The 15456-nt window shown below is 41.7% G+C and overlaps 1 protein-coding gene across 2 annotated transcripts in view; it reads left to right on the top strand.

Moving 5' to 3' along the window:
• Positions 1-472: 472 nt before the first annotated feature.
• STAC (SH3 and cysteine rich domain) overlaps positions 473-15456 on the top strand; it is a 151869-nt gene continuing 136885 nt past the window's right edge. For both annotated transcript variants that reach the window (XM_021677518.1, XM_021677517.1), the window contains exon 1: positions 473-583. In XM_021677518.1, coding sequence (XP_021533193.1) covers positions 473-583 — 111 coding nt within the window. The remainder of the gene's footprint in view (positions 584-15456) is intronic.

Genomic DNA, 15456 nt, shown 5'->3' with positions numbered 1-15456 from the left:
TAGGGTGAGGAAAGAGGGTGTTGTTGCAGTGGTCCCTCTTGGCTGAATCCTTCCCGGGTTTTCTCTTCCTTCCACCAGCCCTCCTGGGGAACCCCTCGCTGGGTTCGGCGCGTGCGGGGCCTGGCTGCAGGACCCCTCGGCCGCGGGCCCCCACTCGCCCTCCGCCTCCCGCGTCCCGGCTGTCGCCGCGCAGCCCCGCCCCGCCCCGCCCCGCCGCCCCGCCTCCCCCGCGGCCCGCGAGCGCTCTCGAGCCGCCCGTCCGCTGCCGGCTGCCAGTCCCGCCAGTGCGCTGGCGGGCGAGGGGCGGCGGGCGCGCGGGACGGGCGTGCGCACGGGCGAGGTCGGGGGAGAGCGCGTGGGCGGGGGGGAGACGATGGGCATCCCTGGGACCAGCCGCTGAGCTAGCACGAGCGGCGGAAAGGCCAGCCTCGCTGTTCCTCCGGGAGCCCAGCACCGTTCCCGCGCCGCCAGGATGATCCCCCCGAGCGGCGCCCGCGAGGATGGCGTGGACGGGCTGCCCAAGGAGGCGCCGCGCGCTGAGCAGCCGCCCTCTCCAGCATCCACCAGCAGCCAGGAATCCAAGGTACCGCGCACACTTACCCCAAGAAAACACGAACTCACTCTCCTCCTGTTCTTCTCTCGGTCCACCTTAGTTTCCCCCGAACTGGCGCGGAGGCTGGCGGGAGACGTGCCCCTAATGGGACCCGGGCTCCCCTGAGACTTGAATGTCGGTCAGGACTCGCTGTAACGCTGCTGGACCACGTCGCGTGGACCCAGCCTCCTGCCCACGCAGACCCGAGGCTGCGCTGGCTTCTCCCCTCAAGCACACGCCGGTTAGTGCGCACTGACTCCGGGCTCAGAGACCGCTTTCCTGGGTGGTTGGTGGCTTGGTGGTTCTGTGCTTTCAGCCTGCTGGTGCCCAAAGCACGTGTAGGTGTTAGCTGCTTCTGAAAGATGATAGCGAGGGATACACCTCCAGAAAAGCTAGGGCGCTTGCGGCCAGTAAAGGGTTGTCTGTGTCACAGGAGTCCCCGAGACTCTGCTTAATTTAAGGACTCACCCCTAACTTCAGAAAAGCTAAGCAAAGGGAAAAGCCGCATTCGTGGGAAAGTTGAGGTTCCTCTTGTGGAAGTTAATAGTTGGAGAACTTACACTTGCTTTTATGAGTTACACTAACACACGCACAAAGCCAGCTCCGCAGCACTCTGCCACGGTTCCACTTCCTCTGAGACTCCCGTGGGGGCCGGACACAGGTTTGGAAATCTTGAAAGAGGATCGAGTAAAATGTGCTGCTAGCAGTGACATGCCAAATGGCATCTTAGCCTGGGGTGAAAATCATAAAATGGAGTTTGTGGTGATATGGATTTCTTTAAGTGCAGGGCTCCTGGCTATTTATACAGATCTCCTTGTGAATTCCCCAGGTATCTTTGGAATGCTGGGCAGTTCCTGTATAGGAGTGAAGGGAAGGTGGATGCCAGTTTGGAGAGCAGGGCAGATGGGGCAAAGAAAAGTCCCATCCCTCTCTCCCTTTAGGTACATCCCTAAAAGCCATTGACAAATCAGCAGGATCAAAATCACAGCCAAGTGGCTCTTAGTTTAAGCGATGCTGGGCACTCTACACATCTCAGCCTCTGGAAGTTAACCATCAAAGAGAGCTTTACATTATCTTTATTTTGCCTTTTTTTTTTCCCCGATAAATGTCTGATCTGGGGCATGTGTGTGTCAACTTTTCTAAAACTCGGTTGGAAATGGGGGCAAAAGCCTCTCCTTCCAGAGTCGCTGTGAAGAATACATAAAATGAACCAGGGCAGTGTAAGGACTCTATGTTTATCCTTTTCCTTTCTGAGATCAAGGGGATCCACCCCACCACAGATGATCCACTCCTAAGCTGTTTCATAACCTGCACACACATACGACCTCTCCTCTGACTGGAAGTTTCTGGGCATCTCATCATTGTCTATCATCGACCATCAGCCACCTAAGGCATATGGGTTAGTGGCCATTTTGAAGATGACCTCGTAGATTGTAAATGAGCGCAGCAAAACTCAGGAGTGAAACTGGTACTAAACTTTTTGAAATGGGCCTGTTGCTCTGCAGTAGGTGTGTTCTGGAAAGGGCTTAGCATTTGCGTATACAGTGGCATGGTTTAAACACACTATATGGGTTTGCTATTTATAGATATCCTGATGCAAATTCTTTGGCAGAGCAAAAACTACGTATGTAATACCCATAATTATCCACTGATTTATCTGACTATGCTTTCAAATTTGTACATGCCAATTTTTTCAAAGTGGTCTGCACACCTGAAGTGTGTGTATATGTTCTGAAATTTGTCATGGCTTAGGTGTTCTTAATCAGTGGAGATGGCCTGGGGGGGAGGGGATGGGCCATGAACCCCAGGAAATTGAATGCAAAATAGCGTGCCTGAATGTCAATTTTTATGGTGTAGCATTGGTGATGTTCTCAAAGGGGTCCAAGCCCTCAAAAAAGCTCAGCTCCTGGTATGGAGGAATATGTGGTAAGGGGGCAGGAGGGCATGAAACAGGAGCAGAAGAAGGCTGTATTTATTTTACACCAGGAGTGCCAGATTTGAAAGCTCACTGCTGTTTATAAGGATCTTCCACCCTGAAGATGAGAGCATAGTAAGGAAAGTATGAACAAGGTAATGGTAGTCATTCCACCTTACTCCTCTCAAGTGGTCTGTTTGTGAACATACAACATGGGTTAGGCCTCTCTGGGCATTAAACTTCCGCAAGAAAGACTTTTAAAATTACCTTCTAAAAGACTTTTGTTCTCTGAGTATAAGGGTAACAAAATACTCTTTGTAGAAATTTGAAAAGCCCAGACAAAAATAAAGGGGAAGAAAAAAATGACACATTGGCTCACAATCCAGCGACAACTACTGATAACATTGTGATCTATATTGTACATCTTTTTTATAAGATCTATTTTTATATTTACACAGTTGAAAGAACTCTGGTTAGCATCTACTGAATGCGTGCTGCATGTCAGATACAACTTGATTCTTCACAATAACCCTATGAGGGAGATTGCCTGTTTCTTTGATTTTATGAATAAGGAAGCAGAAGCTCAGAAAGGTTGGGTGACTTGGCCAAGATTACATAGCTAGTTGAACAACACAGGTAGGACAGAGCCCTGGGCAGCAGAGCTCTGGAGCCCAGCCCTCCACCACAACTATCTGTCATGCTTATGTATTGTTTCACTTTCTCCTGGTTCCCCTAACATGCTAAGCACGTATTTCACATGCCGCTCAAAGTCATTTACAGCAGTATTTTGGTCTTCTCTTAAGAAATCTTTGAAAACAAATTGAGCCACATGTGAAATGATTAGACCAATTTTTGTCTCGCTTCTTTGTGTTTGGTTTTGCTACTCTTCCTCCAAAAATATATTTATGGAGATAATTAAATGTAATGTCACAGAAATATCTGGAAAAGGAGGCCACAATAAACCCTTTAGTGCAGAGTCCATTAGGAGAGGAGGAGGATGGTTCAGTGCCCTGAGCCCATAGCATGTTTCTGGAAGTCCATTTCCTTTGCAGATTCTTTGGAATGCTACATCATAGATTATTGGAGTTGGAAACATTAGAGATCATCTAGTTGGAGTATTTTTTAAATTATAGATAATTTTTATTGTGTAAATTTATTTTAGTATGGAAAATTTCAACAGACACAAAAGTAGAGAAAACAGTATGAAGAATAGTCATGGAACTAATCACCTGGCTTCCCCAGTGACAAATTCATGGATGATCTTGTGTCACCTGTTATCCCCCCTACCACCACCATCCCTCCCCAAATACACTGGATCATTTGAAAGCAAATTTCAGACTTCAGTTCATTTCACCCATAAATATTTCAGGTTGCATCTCTAAAAGATAAGGGCTTTTTGGCAAGCATGACTACAGTTCCATTATCACATACGCCAGGTGTTTTCAGTCAAGGGTTAGTATGTTCTTTGGGGGTCCACGAAAAATCTTTGGAAGATCCATGAACAACCAGAATCCGCATTCAGAATTGTGCAGTTACACGCAGAGTTGCATCATCTGGGGAAAGGATCCATAGCTTGTATCAGATCAGTGAAGTATCTATAGCCCTCAAAGTTTGTCGAAATGGCTTCTCTTTTTCTCTTGAAATCAAAGCCAAGAGAGAGGCAACGACTTGCCTAAAATCACACAGATTGTTAACGGCAGGACTTCTGTTTAAGAAAGCTCTCTTGGACTTTGGATACTCCAGGACAATTTCCTCAGGGCATATTCCTGTAAACCGAAGTAGTAACGTAGTTTATCTGTTTTGTTTTGTTTTTTTTTTCATAAAATTAGTTGAATCGAAAGAATGTGAAAGCCACCCCTCTGTCTTTCCACTAACTATTCCAGAAAGACCACAACCTCATTTTTTCTTAAGTGCTAACAGAGACTATTGAATACTAAGAAAAAATGTCATGTTTCAGCATCCCTTATTTCAATGAATATCCCTTCTCCTACTGACTTACAACATGAACTCTTACTAGGGTCTAATATGAAGGTTTTGTGTGGATGCCCTTTGACGTCACTTACATGACCCAAGATCACATTTTGATGCCGTGGAGAGATTATAGGTTTTGAGGTCAAATAGACAAGAGTTGAGATCTTTTCTTATCAGTTGCCCTGTGACTCTGGGCTAGTTGCCTAGCCCCTCTGAGCCTCAGCTTCCTAATCTCTAGAATGGGGATGCTTATACCCAGCTGACATGGGTTTTTTGTAAGGCCTGTGACCTAATATGTTATAAGCATGTAACATTATTTACTTTCTCTTCCTGCTTCACATTAGATGACTTCTATCCCTCGCCAACCCCAATTGTCATCCCTAGAATCATTTCAGTAACAAAAACTGATGTTCCAATAGTATAACTGAGTTTTCCTTCCTTTAGATTTTACTTATGCTGTTGAGTGCAGTTTTCACCTTAGCTGTTTTGCATCCCCAGGAAGATAAGCCATTGACTCACCAGCCTGTGGCTTCATTTTGGAAGGGTGATATAAGCTACCCAGTGGCCCATAAGAGCCATGGACCAAGGAGTCCCCTCATTCCATGGTTCTCTCTGAATCTGGACTACCATCCAAGCTAGGGAGAAGAAATCTCTTAACCATAAGGATGTGCCTGGCATCTTCCAGAAAGGTGTGTGTCTTCCAATAAGCAACTGTTTATTGAGTGCCTACTTTGTGCCCAGTGCATCTCATACATATATGGGAAGCTATTATTGATAAGGAATTTAACTTCTACTCAGGGGAGAAGATGAAAGAAAATGGAACCTTGGCTTTGCATTCAGATCCCTTAGGGATTCCAGTCCATCGGTTAGACTACTAAATGGGAATCTCTGAATGAGGGTCCCAAGCATCAGTATTGTTTTAGAGCTTCCCTAATGATTTCATTGTGCAGCCAAGTTTGAGAAACACTGATTTAGACTATTAGAATTGTAGACTGTCAAAGAAATTAAATAGAGAATAAGAATTGAGTAAGAATTGTAGACTGTCAAGATCCTCTTCTTTCTAACCACAGTACCTGAAGGAATCATTTGTAATTAGTCTGTCTTCTTTCCCTTCCCATTTATCAGTCCAAAGGCATGGCTCTGGCAACAGTGACCGGCTGTTGACCTCCATGTTGCCAAATAATCTTAAGCATTTCTCAGATGCAGCTGGATTTACAAGGGTAGCTATGCCCTTATTAAGTTATTTTCATAATCATATAATCATAAAAATAATAAGTACTCAATGTAGAAAACTGGAAAACAGAAAATTACAAAGAAAAATTTCTTTATCACACAACAACGTGGAGATAAGGATGGTTATATTTCTTGCTGTATTTCTTTCATTTACATTTCCTTTACACATGCACACACACACTCGAAACAAAATTGGAACAGTATATACATAAATGCATGCTGTACTTTTTCTTCTACCTGATGTTATGCATAGTTTCTGTATACTCTTAGATAATCAATAACATGAATATTCAAAATGGTATAATATTCTACTTTGCTGTTATAGCACATCTATTCCAGCAGTTCCTTCTGAGTACATATTTAGGTTCTTTCTTACTGTTCATATATTTTAAAATATTAAAATTTACATCCTGATACATAAGTATTTGATTATATTTCTGACTAGTTTCATAGGAAGTAGAATTGCTGGGTCCAGATATAAACACTTCTGAGGTCTTTTATTCTCATTGACACAGTGCCCTCAAGAAAGACTATACCGTAGCTTTTTACTTCCTAGTAAACTTTGATTGAAATATGACATCATACCAAAACGTGCACACATTATAAATTCCAGCTTAGTGAATTTTCAGAATATAAACTTTGGTTTTAAAGATTTTTTTTTATTTATTTGAGAGAGAGAGAAAGCACAAGAGAGGGTAGGGTCAGAGGGAGAAGCAGACTCCCCGCTGAGCAGGGAGCGTGATGCGGGACTCGATCCTGGGACTCCAGGATCATGACCTGAGCCGAAGGCAGTTGCTTAATCAACTGAGCCACCGAGGCGCCCCTAATTTTCAGAATATGAACTTTTGATCTATCTGCAACCAATGCAAAAATCAAGAAATAGGATGTTACCAGCACCCCAGAATCTCCCTCAGACCCCCTTCTGTCCTGATTTCTAACAATATAAATTAATCTCAGTTATTTGAACTTTATATAAATGGAATCATGTAGTGTATATTCTTTTATGCCTGGCTTCTTTCACTTAGCAGTATGTTATGAGATTCATCTATACAATTGCATGTAGCAGTTTTCCTTTTCCTTGCTGTATAGCATTCCACTGTATGAATAGTTCACTATTGATCTACTCTACTGATGATGGACATTTGGATTGTTTCTTGGTTTGGGTGGCTACAAGTGGTACTGCTGTAGTCATTCTTATATATATCCTTTGTGGCACATCTGTTGGGTGTATACCTAGGAGCAACATTGCTGGGTTGTAGGGCATACATATAGATGCTGTCAGCTTTCCAAAGTAGCTGTACCAGTTCATACTCCCACTAATGGTTGTTACGTTGTGTTATGTTCTGTTATGTTGCTAGGCCTTTCTGTGTTCTGTTTATAAAATCTTCACTTACCTCAAAGATATGAAGATATTCTCCTATATTATTTCCTAGAAAAGTTGTTTTGCCTTTCACACATAGGTTTATAATCCATTTGGAATCACTTTTCTGGTACGGTGTGAGGTAGGGGTCAGGATTCAGGATTGCACTCCTGCCTTTGCTCTTCTAATAATATATTATTAACCACTCAAGAGGGTTTGCTGGGTGGCTCAGTCAGTTAAGTGTCTGCCTTCGGCTGAGGTCATGATCCCAGGGTCCTGGGATCGAGCCCCGCATTGGGCTCCTTGCTCTGCAGGGAGCCTGCTTCTCCCTCTGCCTGCCGCTCCCCCTGCTTGTGCTTGCTCTCTCTCTCTCTCTCTGACAAATAAATAAATAAAACAAAATCTTTAGAAAACAAAAAAGAAAGAATGTTTGCTTCTGCAATTATCCCAGGGCATCATTAGTTGAGAACCTAATTTTATGTTACTTTTTCAGTTTGGGGGTTCTCAGACCAAATTGTGTTGTATAAATTTGGGCCTCAAATCTATGTGAAGGCAGATCTGTGATTATGAATTCTCAGGAAATATGTATATATGTATGTATGTATATTCTGCTTTATGGCTATGCTAAGATTTCTTTATCATCAACCAGAGTTGGTGAGAAATTTGTTTCTAGTTCATTCTTTCTTTTCCAAGTCCCCACTCTATTTAGGCATCAAAATCCAACCCCCCTAAGTTTTTTTTTTTAATTTGTGATAAAATATACATAATGTACTATTTACCATTTTTACCATTTTTTAAGTGTACAGTTCTGTGACATTAAATACATTCTCATTGTTGTGCAACCATCACCACCATCCATCTCCAGAACCTTTGCATCTTCCCAAACTGAAACTCCGTCCCCATTAAACAGTTATTCCCCATCTCCTCTTGTCTCCAGCCCCTGACATCACCATTCTACTTTCTGATTCTCTGATTTTGACTACTCTAGCTACCTCATATCAGAGGAATCACATAATATTTGTCCCTTTGTAACTGGCTTATTTCGCTTAACATAAATCTTCAAGATTCATTCATGTTTTGGTATATATCAGAATTCCCTTCCTTTTAAAAGCTAAATAATACTCCATTATATGGGTATATCACATTTTTTGGAGCTAACAAATTTTGCTATATTTTCAATAGGATAATATTTGATTTCATTTATAAATTATTATTTTTTATTTTCTCACTTTCTGAACTTCTTTTTTCCCAGTTACACTAATCCACTTACCCATCAATGGACATTTGGGTTGCTTCCACATTTTGGTTTTTGTGAATAGTGCTGTTATGAACCTGGGTATGCAAATATCGGTTCAAGTCCCTGCTTTCATTTCTTTCAGGTATATGGCCCAAAACATGATTGCTATGTTACATGGCAATTCTTTGTTTAATTTTTTGAGGAATCATCATATTGCTTTCCCCACTGGCTGCACCATTTTGGATTCACAGCAACAATACACAGGGATCTAATTTCTCTACATCCTCTCCAACACTTGTTATTTTCTGGGTTTTTTTTTTTTTTTTTTAATCCTAATGTGTGTGAAATGGTATCTCATCATGGTTTTTGTTTTGTATTTCCCTAAAGATCAGTTGAGCATCATTTCATGTGCTTATTAACCATTTGTATATCTTCTTTGGAGAGATGTCCATTCAAGACCTTTGCCCATTTTTTAACCCAGACTTGCTTGGGTTTTTTGGTTATTAAGTTGTGGTATCCTAGCCTTTTAAATCAGAACATTTGAAGGACGAAGATATATGGAATTTTCTTATTGTTTTAATTACATTTATTTACACAGAGGATTATTTTTATGTTTTAAACAATATTTGTCTTTTTTCTTTGGCATGTTATCTGCTCAGGTCCTTGTCCATTTTAATAGAACATTCATCCATTTCCTATTGATTTTTTTAAACTTTTTTATAAATATTAAAACCATAATCTTTCATATATGTTGCTAACCTTTTCCCAGACTGAAATTTGTTTTTTGATTTTATGACATTTTCAATATAGAAGATTTCTTTTGTCGTGTTGTTAAATGTCTCAGGTTTATTTAGCTATGGTTTCTTTTTTCCATTTATATTTAGAAAGGTCTTCCCCACCCTGGAAGCAGATAAATATTAACCTGTTTGTTTCTCTAGATCTTTAATATATACTTGTTACTTTTATCACCGTAATCCATCTGGAATTTTTGGTGTTATGTGGTATGGGAGAACTCTAATTTTTTTTCCCAATGATTACTAAGTATTTCTAAAACCGTTTATTGAATAATTCATTCTTTTTTCACTGATTTGAAAGGTTACATTTATTATGTAATAAATGCTAATATGTACTAGGTTCTCCTTTAGAGTCATCTGTTATATTCTCATGATTTTGCATGTATTACTATACAGTGCTTTGGCATTACTATTATAACATTTTAATCATTGTAGCTTTATAATAGATAATTGGTAATACAAGTACCCTCCTGGGAATTTTATTTATTTAGCTGCACACCTTTTTGTTTTTCCATCAAGTTATAAAAATAATGTTTTGGAAGTAACTGCATGAAACTTTTCAGATCATTTCAGTGAAATCTTTACCAGCAATGGGATTTCTCATCCAGGAACATAGTATATATCTTTAGGTATCGACATGCCTTTTATGACACTCATAAACACTTGGGAGTTTTCCTCAAATACTTTTTGCCCAATTCTCTTTAGCTATTGTCTGGGTGTTTTATACTCTGGGTTATACTTATGAACCATCTCTTATATTTTCTAACTGCTGAGAGCTGACATATAAGAAATTTGTTTTATATTAATTTTATAATCTAAGTTCTTCCATATTCCTTTTCTTATTTATCAATAAAGAAATACAGTGTTGCTTAGCGGCTCAGAGCATGGGCTCTGGAGTCAGAAATAGCTGTGTTCAAATCCCACAGTGCCACTTTGGGACGCCACTTAATAAGCTTCCCTGCCCTTGGCTTTCCTGAGCTTCACTATTCTTTCTGTAAAATGAGCATAATAATGCCCTTCTGCAGCATTGTCATTAGGGTTAAATTAATTAGTGTATGCTAAGTGCTTAACACAGTGCCTGGTACATAATAAGTAAATGTTAGCTATTATTATTAGATTATCATAATATCTGCAATAATAATTTCGCCTCTCTAAACATAATTCTCATTTTTGGAGATGGGGGAGTAGAGTAGGTTTGGAACAGGGGCTTATTACACTCCCCAAATAGGTAAATATTAGTGGAGGTATTGAGCTAATACCTGGCTTACTTTAAATGCCAACAATGTTTTGCTGTAAGTGTACATTCTCTATAAGTGTTTATTGTACAGTGTTGATACTAAGGAGTGGCCTTAGCTCTCTTGTTTATCAACCCATTGTGGAAGCTACTGCAAATTTACACATTGAGTCTGAGAAACATAAGGCAGTGCTTTGCAAATTTAACTTCAAGACAAATTCATTTCCAACTAAAGCATTCCTTAAGATCTCCTTCTACACAAATTCCAGACTTCCCACTCATGTTCACAATTAAACTGAGACAGTCTTTCTTGTGTTAAGATAGGTAATGTTCTTAGCTTACTAAGAATTTCCATCAGGAATGGATGTGGAACCTTTTCAAATGACTTTTTGGCAAGTATCAAGGTAATCACGTGATTGTTTTTTGTCCTTTGGCCTCTTTATGTGATGGATTATATTTATAGATAGCCTAATATTAAACCCTTCTTACATTCCTGGAAAAGGTCCTACTTGGCCATGAGGACTTTCTTTTAATAAACTGCTACAATTTGATTGCCAATACTTTATTATTTTTACATCTATATACATAAGGGAGATTATTCTGTAACTGTTACTTTGTGTTCTTGGTCACATTTTATTTTTAAGGATATGCCAAGTTTTAAAAAACAGTTTGGGAAGATATCCATAGATGCCCTCCTTTGTTTTGTTTTTGTTTTTGTTTTTTCCATGGAGCAATTTGTAGAACCCAGGTCCCCTCTTTTAATGTTTGAAAAAAACCTGCCAATAATATCTAGACCTAACACCTATTTTAAAATAAATTTTGAAAACATTTCTTCAATTTTATTATTCTATTCTTTTTTTTTTTTTTTTTTTACAAATTGGCATGATTCAGGTTTGTTAATTTGCATTTTTCCATAAAATTATTCATTTCCTTTAAATCTTACTAACATCCCTGGATGAGTTATAAAACAGCCCTGAACCTTCCTTCAATCTCTTCCCATTCTCACTTTCTCTAGCGGAATTCCCATGTGCTCCTAGGCTGTGCACATTAGCCCCTTAGATCTGGGTTGGAATCAGGAGAGTTAAACACCAATGCTCCCTCCTTAAATCTCTCACTCCATTGATTCTCTTCCTACTACTGGAACAGTTCCTCTCTGGTCCTTTGGGCTATCACTTCCTCCTCCAGCGGTCACTCAAATGTTGGTCTTCTCCAGCATCCTGCTATCAGCCCTCAGCCCTTCTGACTCTCCATAATCTCTCTACATCTCTACTGGGACATGTTACTTATTTTAATTTCACCCACCAGCCGATAACTTCCAAATCTGAATTCAGCACAAATTTGAGCTCTAGACAGATCTATCCGGCTGCTTTTTGGACAGCCTGGCTTGATGCCCTCCATACCTTTTAAATTCAGCCGACTCTCAACCAAACTCATCATATTTGACGCAAATGCCAGCCCAGTTCTTCGTGTGTTCTCATCCATAGATGAGCATCATACATGAAGTCAACCAAGCCAGAAAACCAAAAGTCATCCTTGATGACCCCCAGGGGGCCTGAGCAGAGAGGTTGCTTGGCAGCAAGTAGACAAGAGACAAGATGTCTGTCAGCCCCCAGAGGGTGCTTCACTGATCTGAAAATGTAACTTGCCCATGCTACCTTTTGGTAACGGCCCCATAGCTGATATTCTAGTCAGTATGTTTTCCTCAGGTCTGACAGCAGCTGTGACCATAGCATAAAGGACTGAGGTCAGACACAAGAGAAGGAGGCAAGAGGAGGGATCCAGAACACCCTGGGTTCCCGGGAATGCCACCATTCTTTGCCCTCCAAACCAACATGAGGGAAAGTAGTAAAAAGAGATACTAGAGGTCCGTGTGCCCTGGCAGGACCCCCCCCCCCCCGCCTCCAACACTCTCAGTTTTATGAGAACAGGGTAACTTGGAGAACTTGGAAAAGAATCCCAACAACCCCTCTTCCCCAGTGATGTTGGTCACCAGAAGAAGCACGAGATGGCAGAGCACTGTCCTCTCACAGCGTACCCTCCACACAGATCTGCACATCTGCTAATCCAGCCTGTCTGCCACCCTCCCTGGGGTCAACATCCCCAGTTCCACCCTCTGCAGCTCACTGTTCAGCAAAATCCCAGGCAGTGGCTCTTTTCTCCTTCCCTTGGCCTGGTAATTGGGGAGGCACCCTCACTACTGCTTCCAGACCCTTGTCTCTCATCCTCTGAAGCCCATAGCTTTAAAATCCATGTGCTCAGGCTCCTCCTCCCACTGCCAGCATCCCCAGTCTGCTGCCAACCTCAGCAGGTCTCTCTCTTCCCAACGATGGCAGAGCCAGGCCCTCTCTTGCTCATTCCACTCCTGCCCTGGTTGTTGGTGATGTTCATACACTACACATGACTCTTCCAAATACCCTTAAGCTTTTCTCCTCCTAAGGTCTCGTCTTCCATTTTCTTGCACATCGCCACCCGCTTCCGCATAGACTTTGTCTGTGTAGTGGTTGTATCATCTCCAGAACCTCCCTTGCAGGCTTCCCATTCTGTGACCACCATCTGGCATCTTTCCATCTAATTCCTTCTGACACCTCTACTCTGAGACTATTTCAACCCCACCCAAGTATAAAATCCATTAACTGGGGATCCTACTATCTTTTCTTTGTCCCCCACCCACTTTAGGTTCTCAGATTCTTTTTTGTCATGATTGTATTTACTCCCTTGCAAACACCCTAAACTCCCTTGCCCTTCTGTGCCTTTGTTCAGAATCATCTAGAGAAACCTCAGCTCTGCCTAAAGCCAGGTTCCCACCTACTCCATACCCACATTTCTAGAGAAAATAGAGAAGACAGATAATAAACAAGGTGAAAAATGCATATTATTTCAGGCAGTGATAAGGCTACTTAGAAGAGAACAGTGTGGAAGCGGGAGCATGAGGAGCTATTTTACTTCTGAGATCAAGGAAGTATTCTGTGAAAAAGTGACTTGAGTCAGAGACTGGAATGGAGTGAGTGTATGAGCTGTCATTTCAAGATTGAAGATAAGAGGAGAGTAGGGAAGAGATCTGGGCAAAGCCCCGAGGTGGGAACAAGTTTGCATTTCTGAGGAACAGCAAGAAATCTTGGGTGCTTGTTCCTGAGTGCTGAGTCCAGAAAGCTAGACTCACCTCTAAAGAGTCCGAGGACTAAAATTGTACTCTCCAGTATGGTAGCCATTAACCATGTGTGGCTACTTAAATTTAGATGTATTAAAATTAAAAATCCAGTTTTTAGTCATACTGACCACATTTCAAGTACTTATAATCACCTGCGGCTAGTGGTTAGTACATTAGACACCATAGATTATGGAACATTGTTCTCATTGTAGAACATTCTTACAGACAGGACCAGCTAAATCCTATGGAGATTTAATGGCCATGCTAAGGAAGCTGGATTTTGCTCTAAGTTTGAGAGACCACCACTTGAGAAAGCCCGGGAGGAAGTGGATCTGGACAGTACGTGATTTACATTTTACCAAGATTTCTGTGGGTACTACCTGCGGTGGCACTGCCACCCAGCAAGAATGGAAGCAAGGAGGCCAGTGAGAAAGCTAGGGTAGTCCAGATTAGGGAGAATGGTGTGTTAGACCAGGTATTATTTAGTGGCATAGTTAAGAAGTGGTAAGTTTCAGGATATATTTTGAGAGTAGAATCAATGAGACTTGCTATGAATGCGATACGAGGTATGAGGGAGAAAGAACCAGGGATGCTTCCTAAAAAGTGAAAGGGAGGAGCACAACCTTTTATGATCCACAAAGCCCTGTGCAAACATGACTGGGTAGCAGTCACAGTAAACTTCAGAAACATGGGGCATGAATTTAATCTTACGAATGACCTTTCAAAGATGGAGATGGTATGATTGGTTTGACTGATTCTGTATACAGGGAAATGGACGAGGTCAGATGAACGTCTTAGAAGCTGGGCAGAGGGAATCAGATTTGAAGAGTAGAGACGAGAGGAGCCATTAATGTTGCCACAGTAAAGTGAAAGATGGATTGTCATGGAGAGAACCTAAACCAGGGAGGTGGGCAATCCAGTCTCAAGAAAATGCAGAGGGGAAATGGGAAGGAAGAGGAAAGAGCAAGCCTGAGAGGATTTTCAAAGACAAGGGAAAGTGCCCGGTTCCTCCAGAGAGCTGTCTTCACAGAGCTTGCACAAGGTTAGAAGCTGGGTTCACCCAGGAGGACCTTTACCTGGCCAGAGATTCCACGGTCAGAGTGAATGGCCAGAGTAAATGAGTAGCAATTCCAAGATCAGAGCTAGAAACATGGAGTTAGGGAACATCCCAAAGGGTGGGATAAGAAGGCAAGAGAGCATAGAGCGGAGGCTAACAGTGAAGAAAATCAGATGCAGGATGGGACGAGGTCCAGAGTCATCAAGAATCAAGATTGTGAACTTCACTGCTTCACTGAAGTTCCTCTCTGCTATGTTGCCTGGGCCATGGAAGTTATCAGACAACCGTTAGTTGTGAGGCTTGGTTGTTAAGTCACCATGATCTACAGTCATATCTCGTCATGTGACAAGAAGATCACCACAATATACAATAGAATATTACTCAGCCATCAGAAAGGATGAATACCCACCATTTGCATCGACATGGATGGAACTGGAGGGGATTATGCTAAGTGAAATAAGTCAAGCAGAGAAAGACAATTATCACACGGTTTCACTCATATGTGGAACATAAGGAATAGCATGGAGAACATTAGGGGAAGGAAGGGAAAACTGAAGGGGGCGAAATCAGAGGGGGAGATGAACCATAAGAGATTATGGACTCTGAGAAACAAACTGAGGGTTCTGGAGGGGAGGGGGGTGGGGGGATGGGTTAGCCTGGTGATGGGTATTAAGGAGGGCATGTGTTGTAATGAGCACTGGGTGTTATATGCAAATAATGAATCATGGAAGACTGCATCAAAAACTAATGATGTACTGTATGGTGACTAACATAACATAAAAAAAAAAAAGATCACCATAAGGGCCAGAATCATCCAACAAGAAAATACATTTGATTTTTGGCTTCCATAAGCATGAGCCATCTCTCTGTAAAACTAACAAACAGCCAGGTGAAGGGCAAGGAGAAAGACCTTGG

The sequence above is a fragment of the Neomonachus schauinslandi genome, chromosome 1, assembly GCF_002201575.2.
Source record: "Neomonachus schauinslandi chromosome 1, ASM220157v2, whole genome shotgun sequence".
Classification (NCBI taxonomy): domain Eukaryota; kingdom Metazoa; phylum Chordata; class Mammalia; order Carnivora; family Phocidae; genus Neomonachus; species Neomonachus schauinslandi.
Note: the sequence above shows the minus strand (reverse complement) of the source record. Positions and strands in the feature narration are given on the sequence as shown.